A 25,996-nucleotide genomic window follows, 5' to 3' on the forward strand; every position below is an offset into this window, starting at 1 on the left:
TATTTAAAATTAAATAAATAAAATTAACAATATATGCGCAAACAAGTTCTTGTCAATTGCATAATATTAACAGTATATTCATTTTTTTTATGAATTACATTTTGTTTTATATATGCAGTCGATTATTTTTGTAAAACAGTAAATTATTTGGCCAACATTCCATAATTTTCACTGAGATAATATTATTTTCATTGTCAAAGCTACAATGAAAGAGAAATATTTGGCTTACAGTGATTATATTTTATGTTGTTATAAGTAATATTATTTTTAAATGTGAAACAAGAGGATTTCACAAATTCTCTAGTGTCTCATAAAATAACTTTCAATAAAAATTGCATCTCAACAAATCTTTTTTAATGCAATTATGAGAACTCAATTTTTTTACAAAAAATAGCACGGTTCCTTTACTTTCTCAATTCTACATTCATTGATTGTAAGCACATATTTAGAAATCGATAGATTATTATTTTTCTACTACTTAACCATTTATATATTTCTCTTATATGTGTAAAAATTACTACATATAAAATACTAAGCCTACTTTTATTTTTTAGTTTGTAAATTATTTTTAAGTATTATTGTGCCCATCAATGAGGTCCCAATGTAAAGAAGCTTTGGCATAGTTAGTATGCGGAACTGACCAGTAATGTGTGATAATATGTATAGGAACTGATGGCTTGTGCTTATCGGGTGCTTGATTGACTCTAGGAGGGGCCTTGTTTATGAAAACATCAAGTGTAATGTTCAACATCGCACCTATTAAAACTTTAGGAATACAATTGTTGTGTAGGTTTATATTCATTTTATGATATTGACAGTTTCTGTACGGTTTTGCCTCAATTGCAAAACATCGATAGGTTTACCATACCATACATTCTCAATAGATTTAAATGATGTTAATGATATCAAATGAACTTGCATATAGTTTTTTGTTAGTAGATATATATAATAAGCTACATGAAGTCTGGTTAGTACAGCGTTGCTTTAAATGTTCTTAACCTCCAATTGGTGTTTCAATTCAGTTTCAGTCAAAAAAAGATTTTTATGTCATTTTGATGAAATCATTCAAAATGTCTCAACTTAGCTGTATTCTGAAACATTGTTATTGTCTATGACTAAAGAGAGGGTACTTACATTATTTAAAAAAATACATTGCCTCAATTCATACATCATTATTCCATATTGTTAATAATACTGCAATTTGGTGAGACTTTCAGTCACAAATCCATTAATGAAAATATTTATAACATGCACTGTTTCAGGTTATAAATTATTTTTATGAATACTATGTGTACATGGTGATAGCGGCGGTGTATTTTAATACTTGCATGTTAATATAGTGAGTGTCCTAATGAAGAGACGGGTACGTCTCGAAACCTGTTTACATTAAGATGTCCATGAATGGTTATATACAATAAAAACAAATTTTTACGTTCCTCAATTTGATATATTTTCACACTTTTTACGCCGGAATGTTCATGTTCCATTTTTTCCATTCATTATCATTTAGATATTCCCCCCATTTAATGTGTTTTACGTTTTTCGTCACCCCAGTTTTACGTTTAAAAGTTCCATTTTTTCCATTAGATATTCCCCCCATTTAATGTGTTTTACGTTTTTCGTCACCCCAGTTTTACGTTTAAAAATTTTCATAACTCATTCGATAAGTTCAGCCACGCCAAGCTGCACTCCCCCATAAAATAATAAAAGCTGTAACAAATAAAGGGTAAATTATCGTCTTAAACTAAACTCAAAGTAGGTGCAGCACAATTGACTTTTTTGTTAAAGTGTCTAATTTTCTTAAAGAATATTTTGAATTGAATTTTAATACACTTTTTCAAACAAAAACATTCTTTGTGATGTTCCGATGTCCTTTGGGGTACATACAAGTCCAAAGAAATCCGTCGAAAAAAAAAGGTGCAAAAACTTTTTTGCATCCACTTTGAAATAGGCTAAGGGTGGGGTATATCAATCAACCCCTCGGTAATTATTAATATTCTGACAAAGACTTTTTAAAATATTTCTTTTCATCAAAAAATTTCATTTTTCATAACCGAGTTTAATTTATCTTTTGATTTCTACACAGGACTTCAGTCGCATGGAATTATGACTTGTGTCTCAGTAAATGTAACCATAAATTTGTGAATAAATAAATGTATTTATTATTAATTCAATGTTTCAAGTTGATTATCAATATTTTTTACTTGTTAAGAATTTATTATTTTCTGTTGTGATAACACTTACAACAGGTCTGTTCCAGTACTCGTACACCTATAAGAGTTTGTAATGTCATAATAAAGTGTTGACTTGTGTATATATGTCAAGGTTTAAGTTGCTCTGCCAACTCTCATCAAATCTTAGTTTTATTACTGTTGCATTTGCATTAAGAACTGAATTCCGCTTAACATTATTTCGTCTCCATTGTTCGTGTTTCCTTACCTCTTCCTAGAGAAGTCCTGAGTCTAGCTCAGACCTATATTATATGCTTACCTTAGATGTTGATAAGTGGAATACCCACCCAAATCTAACATTAGTTTCTACCACTGTTTTGTGTTTTTTTTTTTATAGACTGATTACACTGCGAATATCAAGTATTCTGTATTTATATTAAGTTTTATATCACCCTTTGATGGGAGGAGTTCTCTGCCGCAACTATAGTTGTGCTCTTTAAATGGAATAAACTTCTGTGTCTAACACTAATAACATTTTTTTATAATAGTTTAAGGGAGTGTAATTTGTAAACCTATTAGTTTGATAAAATATTCTAATGTTATAAACGTGGATATACTGTTGTATAAATGACTCACTGACTCAAAATTACACGCTTGATCCATTATTTATATATTATTTGTGCCATAAGAACTGAGTTCTTTGTTAGTTCCAATGCAAACACATTATGTATTTGGTGTCTAGATGGTACGTATATCGCACCTTTAGAACGAAAACGACTTAACTAAAAAAAACCTTAAAATAAAACAACTTTGATTAACATTATCCATCTTTCTGCATTAAAAAAAATGCAACATTCGGGTGGGAATAGGACAAAACCGTTACATCGGTCTCTTTGTTACTCAGAGAATTTAGGTTCCATGTCAGTACGGAAGCGACACTTTTAGTGTTGTGTTTATATTGCTGTGTGAAGGACGCAACGCAGACAAACATATAGTGACCAAAAGCTGGTTGAGTCGATTTTATTCCGATACAAATGGCAGCTTTACTTTATTTTTTTGAATATTCAAACGACCTTTTTAGCTTTGTGATGGTTTAGTTCCGACTTACTGATAATCTTAGTGACTTATTTAAGTTTATGTCATTTTGTGAATAAATAAAAACATGTGTATGGTAACCTGATCTGACCTAATAAAAATTATGTCTTTAATAAAAAGTATGTTTTTCAATCTAATAATGACTCGTTAAAAAATGTCTTGTTTAAACTCAAAATAATTTATTTTTATTACGCTTTTTTTTATAGATTCGTAGCTGAATGCTTTCGGTATAATTTTTAACTCAAAATTTGGTGCTTACTTCGAAAAATACGAAACATTCGAAGAAAGAATACGAAGGTTTCGCAATTCACATTTTTCTTTTGCCGTTCTAAGTAGTAAAAATGGTGAAAAAATCTGATCTTCACGCTACTGACATGTTGCGTCCAAAACAAATTCCTTAGTTTGTCAAACAAAGCTTCAAAGAAGTGCCCTTATCTGACTTTGGTGGCTTTATTAAAGGATAAATTTTCATTTTAAAGAGAGGCATATTTAAAAAATAATGCATTTTATTCCAAAAAATTTTTGAGTTAGGTACTATAATTAGTAGTAATGCAGATTCAAATAATATTTTTTATAGCGTGACTTAAAAACACTGTGCAGTGCGTAGTTACAGATTGGCCAGACTGTCATGCGGCTCTACAGGTGAGATATAAATATAAAATGTATCTACTTGGGTAAAGATAACGAATGGCGCAATGAATTTGTATGGAATATAATCTTTAACATTGTATTGCTCTGTAGACAATTTAGGTGTTTATTAGGATGTCGATGATTTCTTCAACAATAATTGTGTTGTGTGTGCGTTATTATGATTTAAATCTATAAATTAGATTAAGAGAAAGGACTGCCACGTGTGAATGAAGCACGTAAATATTTTTAACGCATTCAAAGGGCTAATATTTAATAGTTTAACATTTGTCAGTTTTGATTTACACTGGTGTGTTTCCACTTGATTCCAGACTTTATTAATGACTTCAAAGTCATATTTGTCAAATTATAAATTATTTTTTGGTGTACCCATGCATAATTTCTGAAGGACGTTTGTTTTTTAATTATTTATTTTCCTAAATATTTTATGTTTGTGATATAATATACTATTGTCTCTGGGATGTTCTATGTTACATACATAATCCATACCTTTATTTATGTTGTATTGATGTTACTGAATGTTAAATGTTAAACAAACAAAAATAAATGTTATATAACCGAATAAACTGTTTTTATTGAATGAAATATATATTATTATTAGTGTTTTGTAAGAATGGCAAATCAGCACGGTCTTAGAGCTAACTGATGAAATGAAAATATAAAATCTAGATGCTTCTTTTGCCTTTACTTCTTTTTAAATCTTGTCAATGTCATATTGAAACAATGAAAATATGTTAAATATTGTCACTGTTTTGGAGAGGAACAGTATTAAAATGACAAAATACTAACTTATATATAATGTAATAAAAACCGTAATAAATGTAACTTAATTGTATGTAATACATTAAATAAATAAATACAGCATAGAACTATACGTACTACAGTACTAGAAGCTTAGCAGTCATCTGGGTTTTGGGAATGGAGTTGCGGTTATATAACTGACACGTGTCTTCTATGTGTTTAGTAAAGCGAACTAAACAAATCTAGATGTTTCATTTTATAATTTTGATCTTAAAATATTGTTTTTTGTATTCATAAAATATGACTGCTTGAAAAGCTGGATTTTTTTATGCCTTAATGTTTTAGTTTAAACTTACTTCCCTTTTACACTTACAAGCTTCTGACAAATGCGATTGTTTTGTATTTAAACTTCAAAAATGATAAATTTGCACTTACTTTGGTTTTACACTCACAGTGCGATTTGATGCCAGTTATTTGTAGTTACTAACTTGTTCCAAAAACTCACGACATTTTCATAGGTTTTAGTTACACCCCAAGAGAAAAACAAATAACGAGATTTGTATTGAAATCAACATCATTCTGGTTATAAGCCCTCGATATTATGTATAATTAGCCAATAAGCTCCCCTAACTAAAATATTATTGATGTAAAAAGGGGGAAGGAAGTACATATTTCCAAATAAAATAAACGTGTGTTTTGTGAATTAAAAATTTATTGCACTCTTTTTGGATAAGGCAGAATAGTAGGAATTCTTTTACACCCATTAAAATTACAGTTAAAAAAGTATGAAACCAGTAGATCTATACTTGTATATCATCTCATTTTTATGTTTGGATTTGAATAATAAATTATTATGAATACATATTTTGTTGGGTGCATAGCAAAACATAAATGCAGTGACTTTTGAATTCAAACTATTTTATATATCATATATTTACACATTACTTTTACCTATCATTATATTATAGTACCAATAAAAAATACACAACGTATTGCAACTATTCAGAATATACAAACTTTAGTCAAATTTGGACTTGTCATACATGTACATACATATTTTTATAAATAATGATTTGGCAGAATTTAACAGTACATAAATAAGGAGTGAAAATTTTTACACAGAAAAAATGTATTTTTGATATTTTGAAACACTAATAAACTAATCTATGAATTATTATGTGTAGCAGTGAATTATAATATTAGAGTTTTACCTACCATTAAAACTCTTATTATGTTTCTATTGATTTCTGGAGTCCATATTATGAGAGAAGCGTTCATTTTCTTTCCCGTTGTCTGTGGTTTCGTATCGTCTATTCCTGGGTCAATGTCTTAATCTATGGTCGCTCTGTCCGTTTCCGCCAATTTGGTATCCCGGTCATCCATGGATTTTGTTTTTTCATAAAGCTCATAATGCACCAGGTAGGTGTTACCTGGACTCCAGAAATCAATAGAAACATAATAAGAGTTTTAATGGTAGGTAAAACTCTAATATTATGTGTTCTGAATTGATTTCTGGAGTCCATATTATGAGAGATCTGTCTGTTATCTCCTGGTGACCGGGTGACGCCTTTATTTGATATTAACCGGTTGAAACAGGCTTGCTAGAGAGGAACCTTTTGAGACTGTATGATTTAGCAACTCTCTTTGGTAATATTTTCTGAAGGTATTTTCAGTTTTCCAGTTTCCTCTCTCTAATATATTATCAATTGGGTAGTTTTCTAACCAATTGAGGGATGCGACCGCTGAACGTGTACTGCCGGGAGTAGCTTCCACTCCAGCCATTTTCAGTGTGGTCTTTATCCATCCTCCTATAATGGTTCTTGTAGCAGCTTTTACGGGGCCCCTAGTGCTTATAAACAGGCTTTTGAGGTTATCTACTTCCGATCTCCGATCCTTTGACAATTCTACTAGTTTTCTTATCCAAAAGACCGGGTTTATGTTGGGTTCCGGTGATTCTAAAAGTTTCCAGCTGGATTGCTGGTGTGACCGGGTGTCTGTCTTTGATCCGAAAGACGGATGTAGGATAATGGAAGTACCTTCGTCCTGCAGGTTCCCTTCCGAGATATTTAGCAACATCAGGTCGTGTACTCTCCGTCCCGATGAGAGCAGTAATAGTGTTGCCACTCTACAGGAGATCTCGTATAGGGAGTTTAATTTAGGACTATTTTTACATAGCCAGTCTTTTACAATCTGTGGATTCCAGATTGGAGATTTTGGAAGAGTAGATTTTGCCATAGCTATCGCTTTCAGGGTATGTTTTACTAAAAAATTTGAACTAAGACTTTCTTCAGCCGTTGGGTTACAGAACGTTGCTATTGCTGACTTATGCACTAGTATAGTGTTATATGACAATTTCTCCTCAATAAACAACTGTGCCAAGTACCTGGCCACCTGGTTTGCAGTAGGTTTGTTAGGATGGAAATTGTTCTTTGATGCCCAGCGGCACCATCTGTCCCAAGCTGGCTTATAAGTATTTAGTGTCGAAGTTCGCCATCCTGATAGAAGTAAATTCTTCTCTTCTGGATTCCATCTGTTCAAAACGCTGTCCCACCCCCAATTTTCCATACTTCTATTTCCAGTTCTTGGATTTTGGGTGGAGGTTTGCTGGTTGATGTGTCGATTAGTACAGATTCCAAGTTGGCTATTTTCAATGGCGGTGCTAATGATCGGCGTATTAAGTCTGGTCGCCAGAACGCCCTCGGCCACCTCGGGACTGCAAGGAGAAAGGTTCCGGTTGCCTTGTTCAGGTGTGCTAGAATTCGTGGTATTAAGTTTGGCGGGGGAAAAATCCAGGCAAGATTGTAATCCCAACATTGACTGAAAGCGTTCTGAAAGATTGCGCACGAGTCTGTGCAATCTCTTGAAACATATGTTGAAGTCACGTGTGCCGTTTTGGAAGCAAACAGGTCTATATCGGGTTGTCCGAAGTGATTGAAAATTAGTTCGGTTGCTGCTGGTAAAAGGTGCCATTCCGGAGATGTTTTTCCCCGAGACAGGTGATCTGCGTCGCCGTTGTATTTTCCGGGAAGAAACTGCGCTGTCAGCGAGATATCCCACTCGTCTGCAAGGGTCAGGAGGTCTTGGGTCAGATTTAAGAGTGTTATGGATTTGGTGCCTCCTTCCTTGGAGATATATGCGACTACTGATTTGTTGTCCGATTGCACTAAGACTTCTGAACCGGAGAGATTGTGTGCTGAGTGTTGAAGGGTTGCAAGCACTGCGAACAACTCTTTCCGGTTTGAATGCCACTTTTTCTGTAGGTCGGTCCACTGACCTGATAAAGTTAAATCGTCCAATGTTGCTCCCCAAGCCAGGTCTGAGGCGTCTGTTGTCAGGAAATGGCTGAACATTTCCTTGTGAATGGTGTTTGACGAGTGCAAGTTTTCTGTCCACCATTCTACCTCCTGCAAGCACTCCTCGGTCATCGGGACTAACCTTCTTGGTGGAAGGTGCTTTAGCGATTTGCTCGCTATCTGCAACTGTCGGCAGTGCATTCGTCCTCTTTTTACCACGAAGTTGGCAAAGTTTAACCTTCCCAGGAGACTTTCCGCTTGCTTTAGAGACCATTGCCGGCAAGACAGTATCGCTCGAAGTGATTGGTGGAATGCCGTACACTTCCGTTCTGACAGGGACTTGCGATTGTTGCGCATGTCCCATACGATCCCCAGGTATTCTGTGTTTTGTGTTGGGGAGAGCACTGACTTTTGGAAATTTACATTCCACCCCAGAAATTGTAGAGTATCTACTGCTAGCCGTGTCTGTTGGCCTAGATCCTCCTTGGATTGGCTCGCAAGGAGGAAGTCGTCGAGATACACGATTGTCCGTATACCCTTCCGACGCAGTAACTCGGCTACCCAATTTGTAAGGGTCGCGAACATTCTGGGAGCAGATGAAAGGCCAAAGGGCAGACTTGTCATCTGAAGTAAATTTCCTCGGTAGACCAAGCGCAAGAATCTCCGATGCTTTGGTGCGATCGGGAGATGATAATAGGCTTGTGAGAGGTCTATTTTTGTCAACCAATCTTTTGGTTGCAAAAATTCCGGAACTTTGTAGTGGCTTATTAGTTTGAAGGGAGCAGGGTCTAAAAACAGATTCAGAGACTTCAAGTTGAAGATTACACGTAGGGAGCCGTCCGATTTTGGTGTTAGGAACATTTTTGATAGGAAGCTGGGAGATAAGTCCGCAGCTTCCAGAACACCGGTCTCGGTAAGTTCCTTTATTTGGAAGTCCATCTCGGCAGAGGGCGGTGTGCAAAATTGGTTTAAAGTATTTTTGTGTGGCATTATCAAAGGAGGTTTTGACACGAAGGGTATCCGTGTCCCCCTGATCATTTCCAGCATAAATGTTGGTGCTCCCAGTGTCGACCAAGCTGCCTGGAATAACTTTAAACACCCCCCACGAAATGGATTCCTTCTGGCGTCAATTACGGGTGTGCCTTCCTCTAGGCTTGTTCTCTTTTGAACCAGCAGAGGTGGGCTTGCCTCCCCCTTTTTTCTTTGTAGAAAACTTGCTGGGACCAGCTCCTCCTTTGGGAAAACCATGATTTTTGCTAGTGAGAGGCCTTCGCTGCTCACGAAAAAACTGGTTGTCTGGCTTTTTCCTGATAGGTACCTGAGGTCTCAATGAAGGTTGAGGTATCACCGGTTTTACCGTCAACCTGTCGGAAGTACCTACCCTAGATAGGAAAGACGTCAGATTTCCCTTGCTAAACAGGTGTTCCGAGCTAGGAGGAATTCTGCTAAGTCCCTCTCTGACGTGCTCATCTTTAACTTCTCCGAGGATGGCTTTCCTGCGAAATTGCACCGCCTCCGTTCGCCTGCCACATACCATCTGAAGAATGTCCTCAGAAACCCTTTGGTATGCGGAGTCGGGAGCAAACAAAAATTTGACCTTATCAAATAAGGTCTTTTTGTTAAGAGCCGTGCTCTCGCCGGCGGCCCAATTCACCAATGCTTGGAGCCCTGACTGAAACTCCTCTTTCTGTATGAGGAGGGCGTGCGATAGAGCAGCAAAAGACTTTTCAAGTGAAGCTTGAGTAGAAGAGCTGACATCACAGCGTCTGAGCTCGTCGTTGACTTTGAGTTCAACAAACGACGGTTCTGCCAGAAATTTCTTCTGGACCTCCGCGTATCGCACGCCGGCCCAGTTATCACTGTCGAAGTGTTGGAGCTTTTCCAATGCTCGAATCCTGTTTGGATTAGCTTTTGGATGGACCGGTTCCTTGACTGTCGTGCTGGGTTCCTGGAAATCCAGCTGCAGCTCTTCTTGAGCATCCACGTGTTCCTCTAGTCCGGGAGGTTGTTGGAGAAAATCTTCGTCCTCTTGCAGTTCCGACTCTACGGGAGAAGTATTACCTGGCGCTGCGACATTGGTGTCGGTTTGACTTTGGAATACCGCGTCAGTCAGAATTCCGATCTGTTGGACTAGATAGTCTATTCTCGGGTCCATCAACACTTTTAGCCGCTTTTGCTGTCGCGGCTCGGGAGACTCTGTGTCTGACGATGAAGGACCGGGCGATTTGTGAGATCTTTTTGGCGATTCGCTGCATCGAGAGGGCCCAGCCACCGGCGATAATGAGTGAGGTTGAACATTTTCTGCATCACTCATTGTTATCTCAAAAAGTCTGCAGATTTATTTAAAAAGTCGAGTAAACTTAGTACTGAAGACTAAAGAGGTCGGAGTATTCAAAATGACGACCGATGTTTACCGACAATTAGGACGAAATTGAAATTTACACGAAATACATATTTCAAAATTTGACTCGAAGCACCAAATTCTTAGTAAATGAGTTATCCGTCACATGAATAGATCAATTATCCGTCACACTTAAAATATTCACTCGCGCGATGTTTGTAAACACACAACAGGTGATTTTCAAGATGGCGTCGTTTGTTTACGACGGTGAAAAATAATATTTTTTAGGTAAATAAGCGACAATGCCGGGTAGATGAAGATCGTTTGTTCACGTATTTTATAGTTTTTATAGTAAGACAGGAACAACTTCAAGCGTCAACACTTAACAATATTAAACTCTCACAATGTTTTTTAAACGATAGCCGTGCTTATCAAAATGGTGTTTTGTAAACAAACCCCAAAACACGATGATTACTGATCGTTATACGTGAGAATGCGGAACTTTCGTAATTTAAATTGTATAATATAACCGTCCTTAAAAGTTTTTATCGATGGTAACGCTGTTTTCCCCAGGAATATATGAGATTTTTTCGAAATGATCGGACAAAATCAACGAACGTCTTAACACGTTAGGAAAATGACGCTTTATGAAAAAACAAAATCCATGGATGACCGGGATACCAAATTGGCGGAAACGGACAGAGCGACCATAGATTAAGACATTGACCCAGGAATAGACGATACGAAACCACAGACAACGGGAAAGAAAATGAACGCTTCTCTCATAATATGGACTCCAGAAATCAATTCAGAACACATAATAAAACCTTATAGTCAAATAATAATTATTGTATATACCTCTAATGATTATTTGTAGAATATAATATTATACTATGAAAAATAGTACAAAGTTGTGTGAATTTTTAATTGGGGAGGTTTCAAAATTTAGTTATGTCGCTAGGAAAAATATAATAAATAATGGAGAAATACTTATACAATTTTCTTTCTAGGTGCATATTTCATAAATAAAAAACATCAACATAACACCTATGGAATTTTAAACATACATCCAGTATGAAAATATACACAAAACAGTGCTCTAGAATAAGTGCATTTCTGCCTCCTAATGAAATGTGTGAAACTATGTTTTTGGAAAATTTCATATGATTATGTAGTTTACTTTTTTATAATTTGTTTCTTTTATTGTTTCAAACGTTTGATGTTCCCAGATTATTTTTTTTACAATATTTCTCAAAGAAATAATTTAAATGAAAAACATAGGTACCAAGTCCATAAACCCAAAACAAAATCATATAAATCATTATGGAATGAAATCAAACAGATAATGGCATATTCTAGGCCCTTTGCAGCTCCTTAGGGTCAAAAAAAATCTAACTCAATTTTAATATTAAATGAAAATCATTTTTTATATTAAATGAAAATCAATACAACATACATAAAGTGGTAATGAGACGAGCATATTAATTTATTCAAAGCAAACTGAAAAAATTGAGTGGTTTTTTTTTTAAACTAAGGGACTTCTAATAAACTCCTAAGCATAACAAATATCGACAGTAAAAAAGCTTAATGATCGATGCGCCATAAAGATAATTTTGCAGGAAAGTCATTTAAAGATTTTTTAAAACTAAAAATGAACACAGCTTTTTTTATATTTTGAATGAATTCCACAGCAATTTAGGTAAGACAGGTATAAAACTATTAGGGCTTCGTAGGATAATACAAAAAACAGATTTGAATGTAAACCTACATGAAAATTCATAAAATAAGTCAAATTCAAATAAACAGCAAAATTTACATCGGAAATCTATGGGTTTCGGCTCATACGACGCAGCTTAAAATTCTGAGAAAAATTGTATATATGTATAACTCAATTTCAATTATAATGGTGCATCGATCACATAGCCTTTTTACTGTCGATATATAATGTGACAGTATTTGTACATAGATGTTATGAGGTAAACGATAACAATAAATTAAACTGACTTAGAAACAATCGTATCAAAATTCAATATTTAGAGTTCGCATTTTTCCAAATGAGTGTATCACAATAAATATATACCTACCATAAATTCTCGGGTCACTTCACACCTCCCTATTGGCCCCCAACGACTGGAGCGTTAATGTAACATACTCTATTCCCCTACGTTGTAATTCTGTATACAAATCTGACGACACCGAAACTTAATCTAGTCAATTTACTAAAACATAACAAACTGTAATCATTTCCACGCTTGACGCAGAACTTTCCTAGAGGCAAACTTCTTGGCTGCATCGGAGGCCACTATTAATGATATTAGAACTATCACAATGAGGGTATAGTCAAAGTCTTCTTTCAAAAGGTCAAATGTCTTTGAGGGCGCTACTCGAGTGAAAAATATATCTGGAAAAATAAAATGTATTTTATGTTAGACATTTTTTGAAGGACAAAGGCAGAGTGAATATGTTAGAAATGCGATCTCTTACGATGGTTCGGTCATGTGGAATGAATGGATAATAGAAGAATAGTAAAAAAGCAGTAAAATATATTGTGAGAATAAATGGTAACGTAGGCTGAAGGCAACCAAGAAAGACTTGGCATGATCAGGTAAATCAAAACCTTAAATCGGGCCAGGTTGAAAATAACTATTTTTTAAGTGACAGAGAAAACTAAAAGGCTCTGTCTGCTTATGTGCCTACCATGATACATAATACCTACATTAAATACCTACCTGAGGTAACGATACCTTGGGGTAAGGCTTACAAAAACACAAATAATAATGGTCAAAATTTAAATCCACTATTATTTATTTTATAAGACTGGTTTCGGAGCTGGATATATCGGAAATTAATATAATATTATTGTATAATTTTAACAGTATCTACATATGGAGGTAAAATCGAGCCTTTATGTCAAATAGCATTTTGTGTTTGTCGGTATGGAGTGAAAACTTGATCATTTGCGCTAGATAAAAGAGCATGAGTAGCTCCAAAACCGGTTTGTAATTGATTGAACAATAATGAGGAAGTTCAGTGATTTTTTTTATTTTAATTTGTTTAACTAAGCCAAAAAATTATTTTTTAATTGCATAAATATTTTATTTATATATTTTAAGGTAATTCATGTTTTTAAAAAAAAAAAAATATATTAAGCCAAATATGTTAATATTATAAATGTTTGTAAAAGGCAGATTTGCTGTTTATGTTTATAAAATAAATAAAATATGTTTTGTATTATCAGCTATGATTTTTTTAAATACTCCACCCGTGACGTCTCAAGTTCTCTTCCCCTTCTTCTCGGTGAGTTCTGATGATTGGTCAGTTGACTTACCGTAAACCTATCATAACTCTCTTATCATTAGTTGCTTACAATTTGATGCTCTAATTTTTACCATGCGTAAGAATACATTTTTTATGTCCAATTTCCCGTAGGGCTGAACTTCCTCATTGGTTAAAATCAAAGTGATTAAAGTTTGTAGGTTTTTATGACCTTTCAGATTCTTGTGATATTTTACTGGGTTGTTGTGCCATGTATTAAAACTCCTTGCCGACGTTTCGAACAGTGTTACAGCGTCCATCATCTTCGCTGTCCGAAGTCACAGTAAAAGGATCGAAAGTACTATGTTTGACAACTAAAGGGTTAGAAAGGCAACACTACCTCCCTTTGAAAGGAAAGGGCAGCACAAAATATTTGTTTAGTTCATACCCAATATTGGTCTCCTATGACAATCTATAAAATTATCAATCATTCTGCACATTCTCTAAAAGACGAGAAATAATCTCCCATTTCTCAACCCAATAGCTAACGAACTGAGTGAATTATCTGAAATTCATACCGTTCCCAACTAAGTGTGGATTCCAGGCCGGTATGGCAACATCTATCAGACCATCCAGCATTACCCATTCAGGAAGGGGGTGATTTTCCGATAGTGTATGTATTATTTACCTAAGCCGTAAGCGAATACTAGGCACGTAGACTCCAGGCCACTGGGTGATGTGTGGATGTGCCGCACACCTGCCACACTCTGGTTGTAGTTGATGACCGCCTCAGAGGGCAGCGGCAGCTCCGGCGAGTACTGAATCAGGCCCTCCTCACGCATCTCCGCACTCATGGGGCCTGTGGGGCGCCGGGGGTCCAGTATGACCCAGGGCAACTCGATTATGGCCCCGTTATTTAGATACACTACAAAAGAAACACATTCTTTTATATGCAGTTTTTCTTTGCTTTGCTGATCTCACATTTAGTCATACATTAATTTCTTTCAAAAACCTTTCACATTTGATTTGTCGACATTCATCAGCAAATTGCTTCCCTTGCATACATCGTAGACTTTTGTTGCCAAGAATTGCAGGTCCTCTTTGTTGCTAGCAAGAAGTACGGCATCGTCAGCATGCAAAAGTCAATTGACAGTTAAATCACCCATTTTTGCTCCCATTTTCAAACATTTCAGTTCTTTCATACAGTTATCGATATTTACGTTGAATAGCCATGGTGACATCACACATCCCTGTTTGGACTCCTTTAGGAATGTCAAACCAAGATGTGTGTGATCCATTTACCCTAACACATGCTGTTCTGTCCTTTTACAGAGACCATACTCCGATAGATCGGCTTACCCAGCACGTCCTTGGCGGTGATGCCACGATCGGTGACAGTGGCAGCCAGCGCGGCGGGCGCTTGCGGCGCCGGCAGCACGAAGGCCTGCCGCGCAGCATCCGGCGGCAACGGCGCGCCATGCAGCGAGCTGAAGGCGCCACCGCCACGCCGCCGGGGGCCCTCGTACAGCTCCAGACTGGCAATCTCGGGGCGCCGACTGCGCTCACTGTAGTAGCTGTACACCAGCCAGTTCTCTGAGTGCACCACGCGCACGGGTCCGCGCGCCCGCGGCTGGCTCTGCACCGTCACGATGCTCCCCGACACCACGTCCACCAGAAATACATTGAGGACATCTAAAAAAAAACCAATTTATTATCATCATCATCCCCTTTCCACCTTTTTCATGTCAGAAACACTCACCAACTTGAACTCATGATGTTGCGGACGGTGTAATTTCGAATTTTTTATGGCGATTTTCAAAATTACAAAACTTAAAAAAAAAAACCTTACGATTATAATACGATACATAAAAATAATAATTTATTAATTTTTGCTTAGTTTGGGTCGTTTAACAAATATTTTTTCTTAAAAACTACTGAACTTCCTCATTCAAATTCATTTTTATTGGACCAAAATAACATTACAAAGAAAAAAATATATTTAAGGCGTTAAACTGGGACAGCATATCGGGCCAGGAACCCTTAAGCGATGCTTGATATTATGAAGTCACAATACTCTCCAATAGTAAGTATTTGGCATTTAAACATAGTTTCACTGATTTAAAATATGTCAATATCCAAAGTGGTCATGTTCAGCTGCCTGACTGCTCTTCCTACGAGCATGAATAGAGACAGGTTGGTTCTGGAACCCGCTAAGTAATATGTGTTGGCGCTGTCTGAGATATCCATCCGGATACTCTCCAAAGTGCCTGAGTTCTCGATTCAACCTTTTATCAGTCTAAAAAACGGGTCAGTGTGAACCCATCCCTTCTAAATTGCTGTCGATCAGTACGCAAATATTTTTTTCTAAAGACTAAAATGTAACAGGGTGGGATTAAGTCATATTTACTCTTGTGAACTGGATCAGGTCCCTCGGTAGTGAATGCGACTAAGTTAGGGTTGATGTATTTGTACAGTACACTCCGATCTCCCATGACCTTTCCCTGGGAATGTACTTTCTCCACAGGATTCTTTAGGGCAACGTTAGTAATACGGTGACCACTAGAAGGCTGTCCACCTAAACGGACTAACCACGTCTTCATAGCTTCCAATTTCTGGAACATAATGTAAAAGTTTCATTTGAAATACGCGTGTTTACAAACATGAAAAAGCTTACCTTCCCGCGTTGTAGAAAATTAATTATATTTTTGAGGTTGAAAGCAGTTTTTACTGTGACTTGAAAATGGCAGTCTCCATGTCGTAATGGACAAGACACTTGCCTAACATACGAGGGTTCATACATACTCAAACATTGTTGAATGGGTATTTTAAGCTACAATTTACTGCTCTAATTTGGCCTCTTGAACAGATATATTTTTTAATATAATATATCACACATCCGATAAAATAGTTTTAACTCAAAAAAGCTGAATTTCCAGGAGAGCCTAAAAACTATCTTAAACCCATGATTTTTTATTAAGTTTTTTACATTTTCATTTCACCCTATACCGCAATGCAGATATATTGAGTTTTTCCACTGACATTTCTTGGTGAAACTGCATTTTATTATTATAAGTATTTACATTTCAAATTGTCTTAAAAAATGATAGTATAACATTTTATAAAGAAAATCTCGATTGTCAAAAAGAAAACATGTACTTAAAATATGACACTGTTTGAGAACAGCAGCATTCAAATATGTATTCGTGTAGTTGTGTCATAAAGGCATCAAGCGGGTAAATTGTAAAGTTAGAATTATGACAATTTTTTCTGAGTTATGACTCCATTTTATCGAATGTGCGATGAGCTAAATTAGTTTATTTATACATTTTAGGCAGGTGCGAAACTTATTTTTTCTTAAAGTTTACACAATAAATATAGATAAGATCCTGTTTAGGTATGCATTGAACTTCATAGATAAGAAAGCAGAGATAACCAATCTGATTAACAGCATTTTGTATTACAGATAATGGTGTGTTTTAGTTAAACAATCGCAAAACACACCACTTGATGTTGCCAACGTTAAAATCAGTTGTATTTCTGATTCTAACTGTTTTCTATTTATTTATTGAACATTTTGCGCATGCATATTTTGTGCATTGGCAAATGGCAATTTCTTTCAAGAAACTAATAAAATAAAAGGTGTTATTTATATTACTTTAATTTCAAAACGCATATGAGAAAATTTAAAATAAATACAAAAATAGAACTAGCAACGTGTTTATAAATTAATTAGTATCGATACAGAGTAGTTTTCAACGGGAAAAGGGAATTGAGAGAGAGAAAAAGAAAAGAGATTAAGGAAGAGAAATAAGCCTACTACAGATTATAATTTGAACCTTTTCTGTTCTTCTGAGGGTGTACCCTTGCAATGTGGCTGTCGATGAATCTGCTACGAAGAGGTACAAATTTTCCACCTGCTCCACACAGTCTGGTGGATAAACATGCACCGAGTCGCTCTCATCTAGCATGACTATTCCCTGCATAAACTCTGAATTCCATTGGGTCAAGAAAGCAGTTTGTTTAATTCTATATCCTAAATTGGCTATCCCTAAGCCTGAAGCTGCTCCAGTTATCGGGTTGAATGAAAACAGCATTCCTTCGCCGGTGAACTAAAACAAACAGAAATTAAAAGATAAATATTTTAATAAGTCCAATTCATATTGCGTTGGTCAGCGGCGTGTTTTCACTAAACCGTTGGAGGTTTGAACTTGGCGCTCGCTACTTTATATGTAGGCATATTAGGCTACATGATGCATACACATCAGCTCGACTGGTCAACTGAAAGCAGGTCAGGGGTGGAGCATATAAATCAACTTTCGTATTTTCGATTTGTCCAAATGTTTGTAGACAAATAAACACTTGACTTAATCCCCCTTTAGAAGGCAAATGTATATTCTTCATTACAAAATAACTGGAGAACATTTTTCAGAAAGTAATATGAATAAAAATAAATATAAGCATAATTTCAAGAGATGGAAGAGTAGAAAAAGATGATGAAAGGATGTTGATGTTGAATGCAGGCAACAAAATGAATGGAGCACTAATCACAGTAATTGCTAATAAGAATATGTCAATCGAAGCTAAACTGGCAGTGCACAACGGAGTTTTAGACAACACTTATGTATGGAAGTGAAACATGGAACTGGCAGAGGAAGGATGAAGGCCGAGTGAACGCGGTTGAAATGCTATCCCTTAGACGAATGTGTGGGAAATCAATGTATGTCAGGGTTACGAATGATGAAATCAGGCGAGAGTGTATATCTGAGTCAAGTATAATTGATAAGATTAAGAAAGGGTCTCCGAGATGGTTCGGTCACGTAGAACGAATAGACGACGAAAGAATGGTAAAACAAGTTTATATGGCGAAAAGGAACAGTAACGTGAGACAAGGAAGACCAAGGAAGACATGGCATGATCAGATAAACCAAAATCTTAAGTCTGGTCATGTCAAAAAGAACCGAAGGGCATGTATGACAAGATGTATGAATGTGGAAGAAGCTAGGAATGTATGCCACGATAGACGTGTGTGGCGGTCCATTCTCTCTGCCAACCCCTACGGAGAAATGGTGTGATGGTAATAATAGTAGTAGTAGTAGTAGTAGTAGTAGTAGTATTAACAACAATAATGAAAAATAGAAATTTTAAAAAAACTTTGCTGTTAATATATTTACTTTATTTTTGTTTTTGCACACTCTTGTTTCGGGAGAATCAGTACTCCCTCTTAACATGTGAAATTTTAACTTCTCATTTTAAAGTCATGTACATGATGGTAAATTTTTAAAGGCAAAGAGTTACATGCCTATTTAAAGAAACATGCTAGTTCGGTAAAATATTAATATGTTTCAATTAATTAATTATTCCCAAACTTGCCAAATATGTCAACACTATAAAAATGATTTCCGTTACCTTATGTCTTCCGATGATTGTGCATTGCGCATGGAAAGGCAAATGTCTCGTGGTTCTCTGAAGATAGATTAGATTAAAATTTTCCCCGTTTGGAGTGTTACTACTGAATGGTGATAGGAATGGAATGTAGCGCTTCCAAATTATATTTCCAGATAGATTATCTATCGCAAATACCTGAAAACATGAGTAAAAAAATGTGAGAAAAAATAATTACATATATAAAAGAATGAATATGGATATGAATGTATGGCATTGTTGGTTAAATCCTGGGTGCTTTGTGATGTAATTCACCACTGTAATTAGGCCTCCTGGCCTGTTGTGGTGCAAAAAAAAAATGTAAAAAAAAAATAAAAAAAGAAAGAGGATATGGAAGAAAGTTATGAAAAATACACGACACCCAGACCAATTAAGAGAAAATCTCCAGTGGATTTTTTCCTTGAAACTGGCGGGAATCCAACTACACCATGGCACCAGAGTATTATCCTCATTGCCTTATTCTGCAGAATTCTAATGTTTTTAATTTCTTCTTAATCGCGTAAAATAGTATCGACGAACAGCAATTTATGCATCAAACTGGTCTCCCTTCTATGTAGGCCGGATTAATCGTATTGAATCTTTGAAACATTGTTCGCCAAGGAAAGTAGCATGGATGATTGGTTTTGAGAGAGGAGACAACACTTATGGTGACATAGAATCAATGTTAAAAATCTCGAATCTACAAAAACGTAGAAATAATATAGCCTCCATCCATATTCATCTTTAGTTTATTCAATGACTCGACTGATGTACCATCGTTACTGGAACTAGTGGCAATCAATGTTCCAATCCGCTGGTTGAGAAACAATAATTTGCTGCACACCGATCAGCGCAGTGAAAACAATGTCCTGATTTTGTCATCTCGAGACAGGATCTGGACTTTTTGGTAAAGTTTTTTCTAGATTGTTATTTTTATTGTTCTAGTTTTTTTTTTTAAGTGTACTTGTATAAAAAAATATGTTTATGGTATCTAAATGGGCTGTATGAGTCCATGAATAAATAAATAAATAGGTGTATTTTCATGTTTTTTTATTATTAACATTTTGAAATAAGCAAAAAATTATGACGGTATCTTATTTTTTCTGTGCGACGTCGGATAAATTTTCTATAATGGTTTAAAATACACATATTTTGAATAACCTGAAAACGAGATGTTTCACCCCTATCAGACAAACGACACATAGTACGTTACTGCGTCATACTTCTTCACAACGTTTGTTAGAAGTAAATGTTTGACATCAAAACAACGTAAAACAAACTGCAAGCTGTTTTGTATGCAATCGCTTTTGAACCCGAAAATTATGAATGAATACATGATTTTTTATATGTTGATAGTTATCATTAGAATGAGGAATTCGACTGTTTTCTAATTTATTATTTTTCTATTAGCTTATTATTTAACTAAGCATAAAATTATATTTTTTTTGTGCGTTATTTACAAAGATATGATTTTTTAAAGTTACATTTATCAAATACCGCGCCAAATGACTGTAATCAGTGTGTCACTTTTCAGTAGTGACGTCATGAAACGGTTGGCGTTCTTACTTTCACTGACCGCGGTAAGTTGTATTTCTCCAGCCAATAACAAAACTGACAAGAATCTATGCAATATTGCTCATTTCTATGTTATGGTTGTTTTTACGAACGTTTCGATTTAGAAAAACCTAGAAAGTTGACATAATCTCTGGTTGAAATGTCAACAAAGTATTATTTGCCTGGTTTCAGGTCGTAGATCGTAATCGAATTATTCGCCGCCAAAACGCTGTTGAAATGTCAAAACTTTTCAATCACAAATTATACTCTTTTTTTTCTATGGTCAAAACGTTCCTTACAAGGTGCGGGGGCTTTTAAGCGGAAACCGGAAATACTATACGTAGATATAAGGAGTGACGTCATTATTTACGATTTTAAAATGAATACTATTTTTAACATTTTTTATTTATTTTTGCGTGCATTTTTGAGATATTTCATCCTACTCCAAAATTTTTCAATATTCATGTGACTAATAGTTTTCGAGTTAAGACTATTGAATTTATATAAGTTATCAAATTGAGATGTCACATACCTTCCCAACTTCCGTAACTGATATAATAATCTTATGGAGTCCAAATCCGTCTCGTACGAGATTGTCAGTTTCCTGTAATTCTCTCCCAACACCAGTGTCCATCCACTTGGCCATCTGACTGTGGAACAGTGTTTTGAATTGCGATACTTGACTCTTGAGTCGTCTTATTAACATGCTTAGAATATCACCTGAAGTAAGAAAAAATATTTTATTTAATTCAGAGTTTTCCTTTAATTTTATCTATTCCAAAAAGGTGTTTAAAACGGCCAAGTTGAATGAAACAATCAAATCTATAAAGCCCGAGAATAAAAGCGATAAAAAATAAATAAATCAAAAACAATATTTATATTTAACCTAAAAACATAATTTTTATGTTAGCATGATCGGCCTTTGAGATGACCTCATTATTTTTAGTATACGATCGGCAATATTAATTTTAATGCTCAGGAAGATCAATATATATATATATATATATATATATAGATAATCTGTCATTACATTGCTAAAATTGACCACTACACATTGGCGGCCTCCGTGGTGTAGTGGTCAAGACGCTTGACTCACAGACGGAAGGTTCCGGGTTCGATTCCCGGTGAGAACACAAAAATTAAATGTGATTTTTCTCAAGCCTGGGTGTTCTGTGATGTAATTCACCACTGTAATTGGGCCTCCTGGCCTGTTGTGGTGCAAAAATAAAATAAAATTAAAAAATTAAATTAAAAAATTAAAATTAAAATTAAAAATTAAAAAATTAAATTAAATTAAAATTAAAAATTAAAATTAAAAAAAAAAAATTTGAGTTCAAAAGAGAATTCACAATTATTTATGTATTAAACTAATGTCATTTTAACAAAAAATCTCTAGACATTATTTGCAATTCTATAAATCGTTTATTTGTTGCGAATATTCTAGCGTAAATAACAATTATAAAAGTCACCAGTAAAAAGAAATATCCAAATATTTTTTACCCAAAAACTATCTTTTGACCGAGAATCATTAATATTTTTTCAAAACAACAGCAGGAAATACGAGTACAATACAAGTCCTCTAATTCCACCGAGGTTAATTCTCCTTTCTCACAAAACACGAATGTAAATAGTAATCAACTCATTATTTAAAAAATTCACAAGTAATGAATTATTTGAAGCTATATACAGCCGAATATAAACCATATTTCCGCAAGTTCATTTTGTTTGTAGTCTACATTTCTCTCAGCTAGAAATTTACATAAATATGTTAAAAGATAAAAAAATCACCAAAAAACAAATGGTAAAATGCAAATCAAAATTAATAAAACTTCGGATTGCAAAAATAATTGAAGTAAAACAACTGAAAGAATTTTCATTTTAATGAAAAATTTTTTGCACACAAAATAAATATTTACACGGCAAAAAAAAAAAAATAAACAAAAAACTTCTAACATGCTTCCTAAACACACTATTTACCTGATTCTCTCCTGTCAGCTATAAAGAAAAAAAAAAAATATATATATAATTAAAAACACATATTAGACTTATCGAAGAAATTAACATCATACTGTCCTGGCAAAGAATAAATTGCTCCGAAACTGGTAGCCAAGAGTGTTACTGGATCTATATATATGTATATGTATATATATATATATATATATACCTCAAAATATATTTACATTCAATTACAAAGTTAGTGTAAATTTACAAATAATAAATTAATAAGTATACATATATGACCAGTGTTTAAATGTTTACACAAAATTACCATGGAGTTGGAACATAGTATTTTTAAAATATGTTGTTAATCTAAAAAGCATTCATCTTATAATCAGTATGAGTCTGATTCCACATCTTACCTTCTTTGTCATCAAATTCAGATTCTATGACGGCATCTAACTCTGAAACTGGAAGCTCAACCATAGTGACACCCACAATCCGAGAAAGTGCTTCTTCTCGGGACCACACCATTTTGCCTGTAAAATTAGAAGAAGGTTATCAATTATGAGACAAGATTAGAACACGTTTTGGAAGAAGCTTGATAGTTTTTTATTCCCTATTTGCAATTATTTCATTAGATTTACACGGTTGTTATTTTGATGGTACAAGCCATTTTTATTTGATATTAAAAACAAAATGTAGATTAATTTAACAGCATATCCCTTTATGTAAACCAATGAAGAATAAAATATTTTAAATAATATACATTATAATACCGCGAATTTTTTTGGACCCATTATTTGCAACAAAGTAGACATCAATGATTCAAGAGTGTACATACTTACATTAGTTACACTATTTAGAAAAATACTTACTGTTACACGGGTATACACAGAAAAGGAAAACAATATGTATATGTACTTGTTTTAAAAATACACTGACCAGTTTCAAAATAACTAATCATCAGGGAGAAAATAAATCAAAATGAAATATTTAGCTTCATACAACAGTTACGCTATGTGTTCAGTATTGATTATTAAAATAAGGTAATATGGAAAATCACAAAGTCAATCCTCCAAATATTGATTTTATTGAATAAATTAGCTTACGGAAATTATTTATATGAATAGAGAACCGTGAATATTTTTAATAAAAAAAAAAACACAAAATTGACAAAATTTCTTATTTAAATCTATTTTTAATTTAATAAAGAAAAAAAATTATACTGGTGATGAGACCACTCATCGGCATCAATTGTATTAACCTTTACAGTCAATAAATGTTCTACTGTAGTTAAATTCATGTCCACGTTCTAAGCAGCTAAATAGCCTTTCAGTTGAGACCATTTATTTTCGATGGGATTGAAGTCCAGGTGATATGGCGGCAATCGCAACGTAGTGTGCCCATGTTCCGCAAGTAACTTGTCCACGGAGAACTCTGTAAACGTTTTTTTGTGGCGACATGTAATGTGGTTTAAATGTAAATTTGTGGTTTTAAAAGATTTTTATCGTAATTTTATCAAAAAATTGATACATTTAAAATTGTCCCGATCATACTTAAGAACGCTCGACAAATACTGACAGACATTACACGTGAATGACAAAAACGAAGTTCCATAAAGCCGAATATAGCCAAAGGTCTCTTTCTAAATGCCGATGTACGATATATAATGCCGGATACTGTAACTCCGAAGCCTGTCATACAAGTCACCAAAAAATTTATTCAATAGTAAAGCACTTAACACCGCATATTTTATTACTTCAATTTAATCGAGTCACAGTGAAAGGATTGTTAGTACATACTACATTTGACAATATTTCATTATAATATTTATAAATTATAGGCAACACTACTGCCCATTGATGGGAAAATATTTTTTATACAATATCCTGCAGCAAAATAATCACAAGAAGGTTACTGTACCGGGATTTTGCAGCAGGTAAACTGCATTGTCCTCTCCGGTAACCAATAATCTGCAGGCCATGACATCCTTAGCAGTCTTGGCGCACATAGAGGCTTCTACTTTAGGATTATTGGCACCTGCTAATGGAACTGAATTAGAAAGCTCGGGTATTGCTGCCCCAGTTTCCAAATGCGAAGCGGTTATGTGGAAATTCTGAAACAAAATGCACACTTATAAAAAAAATACAAAGAAAATCATTATGCTAAAATGTATTCCTAATAGATGGAAACCCCAACATATAATAAACTTATTTGTATTTTAATTAACCATTTGTACAAAAAAAACTTAATATACGTGATTACTTTATGAAGGATATATTTGTACTAACAGACTGACTTCATTATAAAAATACAGAAGATAAAGAGACATTAATCATTGCGAATTCCACCGAGCTACTTTAGGTAGCTTCTTCTTCTGCAGCAAAAGCATTTCTGTCCTGCGCTACTTTTATATTCCAGGATGAAGGTAAATAAATTATTCATCAACACATTCATGTTTATGCCGGCTATAGCCGTCAAAATCGTGTCTCTCATTTAAGAAATGACAGCTATTAAATAATAAATAAACTAAAGTAATGTAGGAGGAGATATTGCGTCCCTATAAAAAACAGCCGGCAATAGAAGTGTCCCTGTATATTAATCAAATAAGATTAACTTCAAACTAATCAGAAGTGATATATATTTTTTAAATAAGAAATTTATGATGCGTCCATATGAGTGGATCCTGTGAGAAAAAGGGGGTAAAAATATTAACCCTTATACAGCATAGTGTTTGGCAGCTGAATTGAGAAATGACTGAGCAGCAAAAATCAATGCATCATGTGAAAGTAAAAATAGATACGAGAATTAGGTATTTATTTATCAAACAATCCTCCATTCTTATGGAATGGAAACCAATAATGCCAATAATTGCAGAAATCATACCTCATTTGAATAACGAGTCTGCAAAACAGCGACACGGTCTTTATATTTGACCAAATCAACAGGTGTAGAGTCTTCTTTTAGCTGTGTATTTGTTACTTCAAAATTGCCCGGTTTTAGCATAACCACTTTCCCGTTGACTGTGATACCGGGCACCAGGTTGGGAAGTGATTTCAAATCAATGTGATTGATGTTAGTATTTGGCAGGATGCTTGATATTGATTTTGTAAAGAGTTGTATGGCATTCGATGTTACGTCCATCGATATCAGTTGGGCACTAGAGGAATCTGCGCCAGATATGCAGGTGTAATATGGAGGCGATAGAACACATCTAAAACAAAATAATGAAAAATTATTATTAAAAAACCATTATCACAAAAGGAATTCTAATTTACGTCTCCTAAGTTTTTCATATATTTTTGTGCACTAGTGTTGTAAAAATTGTTATAGAGCAGTAAGAAAGATTGATTAACGATCAATGATTTTGTTATTGGCGTCAAGATAACAAAATTGAAAGCGCTGCTAAAATCCAAGTCTTGAATGTGACTTACCTATTATTCAAAGCACATCTTCTATCTGTAGTTTTCTTAAGAACAGTCATAGTTTTGTGAAATCGAATGTGTCCATAATATTATGTGGTTATGATTTTTAAT

The 25,996-nt window shown here is 34.6% G+C and overlaps 1 protein-coding gene across 4 annotated transcripts in view; it reads right to left on the bottom strand.

Moving 5' to 3' along the window:
- Window positions 1–1,425: 1,425 nt before the first annotated feature.
- EMC1 (ER membrane protein complex subunit 1) overlaps window positions 1,426–25,996 on the bottom strand; it is a 29,753-nt gene continuing 5,182 nt past the window's right edge. Inside the window, exons 5-16 of one of the 4 annotated variants that reach the window (XM_088232595.1) lie at window positions 25,347–25,674; window positions 24,384–24,576; window positions 22,880–22,996; window positions 22,497–22,514; window positions 21,052–21,239; window positions 18,951–19,124; window positions 17,381–17,653; window positions 15,952–16,156; window positions 14,904–15,236; window positions 14,233–14,469; window positions 12,525–12,690; window positions 1,426–1,710 (exon numbers count right to left, since the gene is read on the bottom strand). In XM_088232595.1, coding sequence (XP_088088721.1) covers window positions 12,530–12,690; window positions 14,233–14,469; window positions 14,904–15,236; window positions 15,952–16,156; window positions 17,381–17,653; window positions 18,951–19,124; window positions 21,052–21,239; window positions 22,497–22,514; window positions 22,880–22,996; window positions 24,384–24,576; window positions 25,347–25,674 — 2,227 coding nt within the window. In that variant the 3' untranslated portion in view covers window positions 1,426–1,710; window positions 12,525–12,529. Of the gene's footprint in view, window positions 1,711–11,689; window positions 12,691–14,232; window positions 14,470–14,903; window positions 15,237–15,951; window positions 16,157–17,380; window positions 17,654–18,950; window positions 19,125–21,051; window positions 21,240–22,496; window positions 22,515–22,879; window positions 22,997–24,383; window positions 24,577–25,346; window positions 25,675–25,996 lie in introns of those variants that run through there. The other 3 variants (XM_088232597.1, XM_088232594.1, XM_088232596.1) reach the window with 3 other exon arrangements.

Source organism: Micrasema longulum, unplaced genomic scaffold (assembly GCF_059751315.1).
Source record: "Micrasema longulum isolate JH-2025_06_02 unplaced genomic scaffold, ASM5975131v1 h1tg000998l, whole genome shotgun sequence".
NCBI classification, from domain to species: Eukaryota; Metazoa; Arthropoda; class Insecta; order Trichoptera; family Brachycentridae; genus Micrasema; species Micrasema longulum.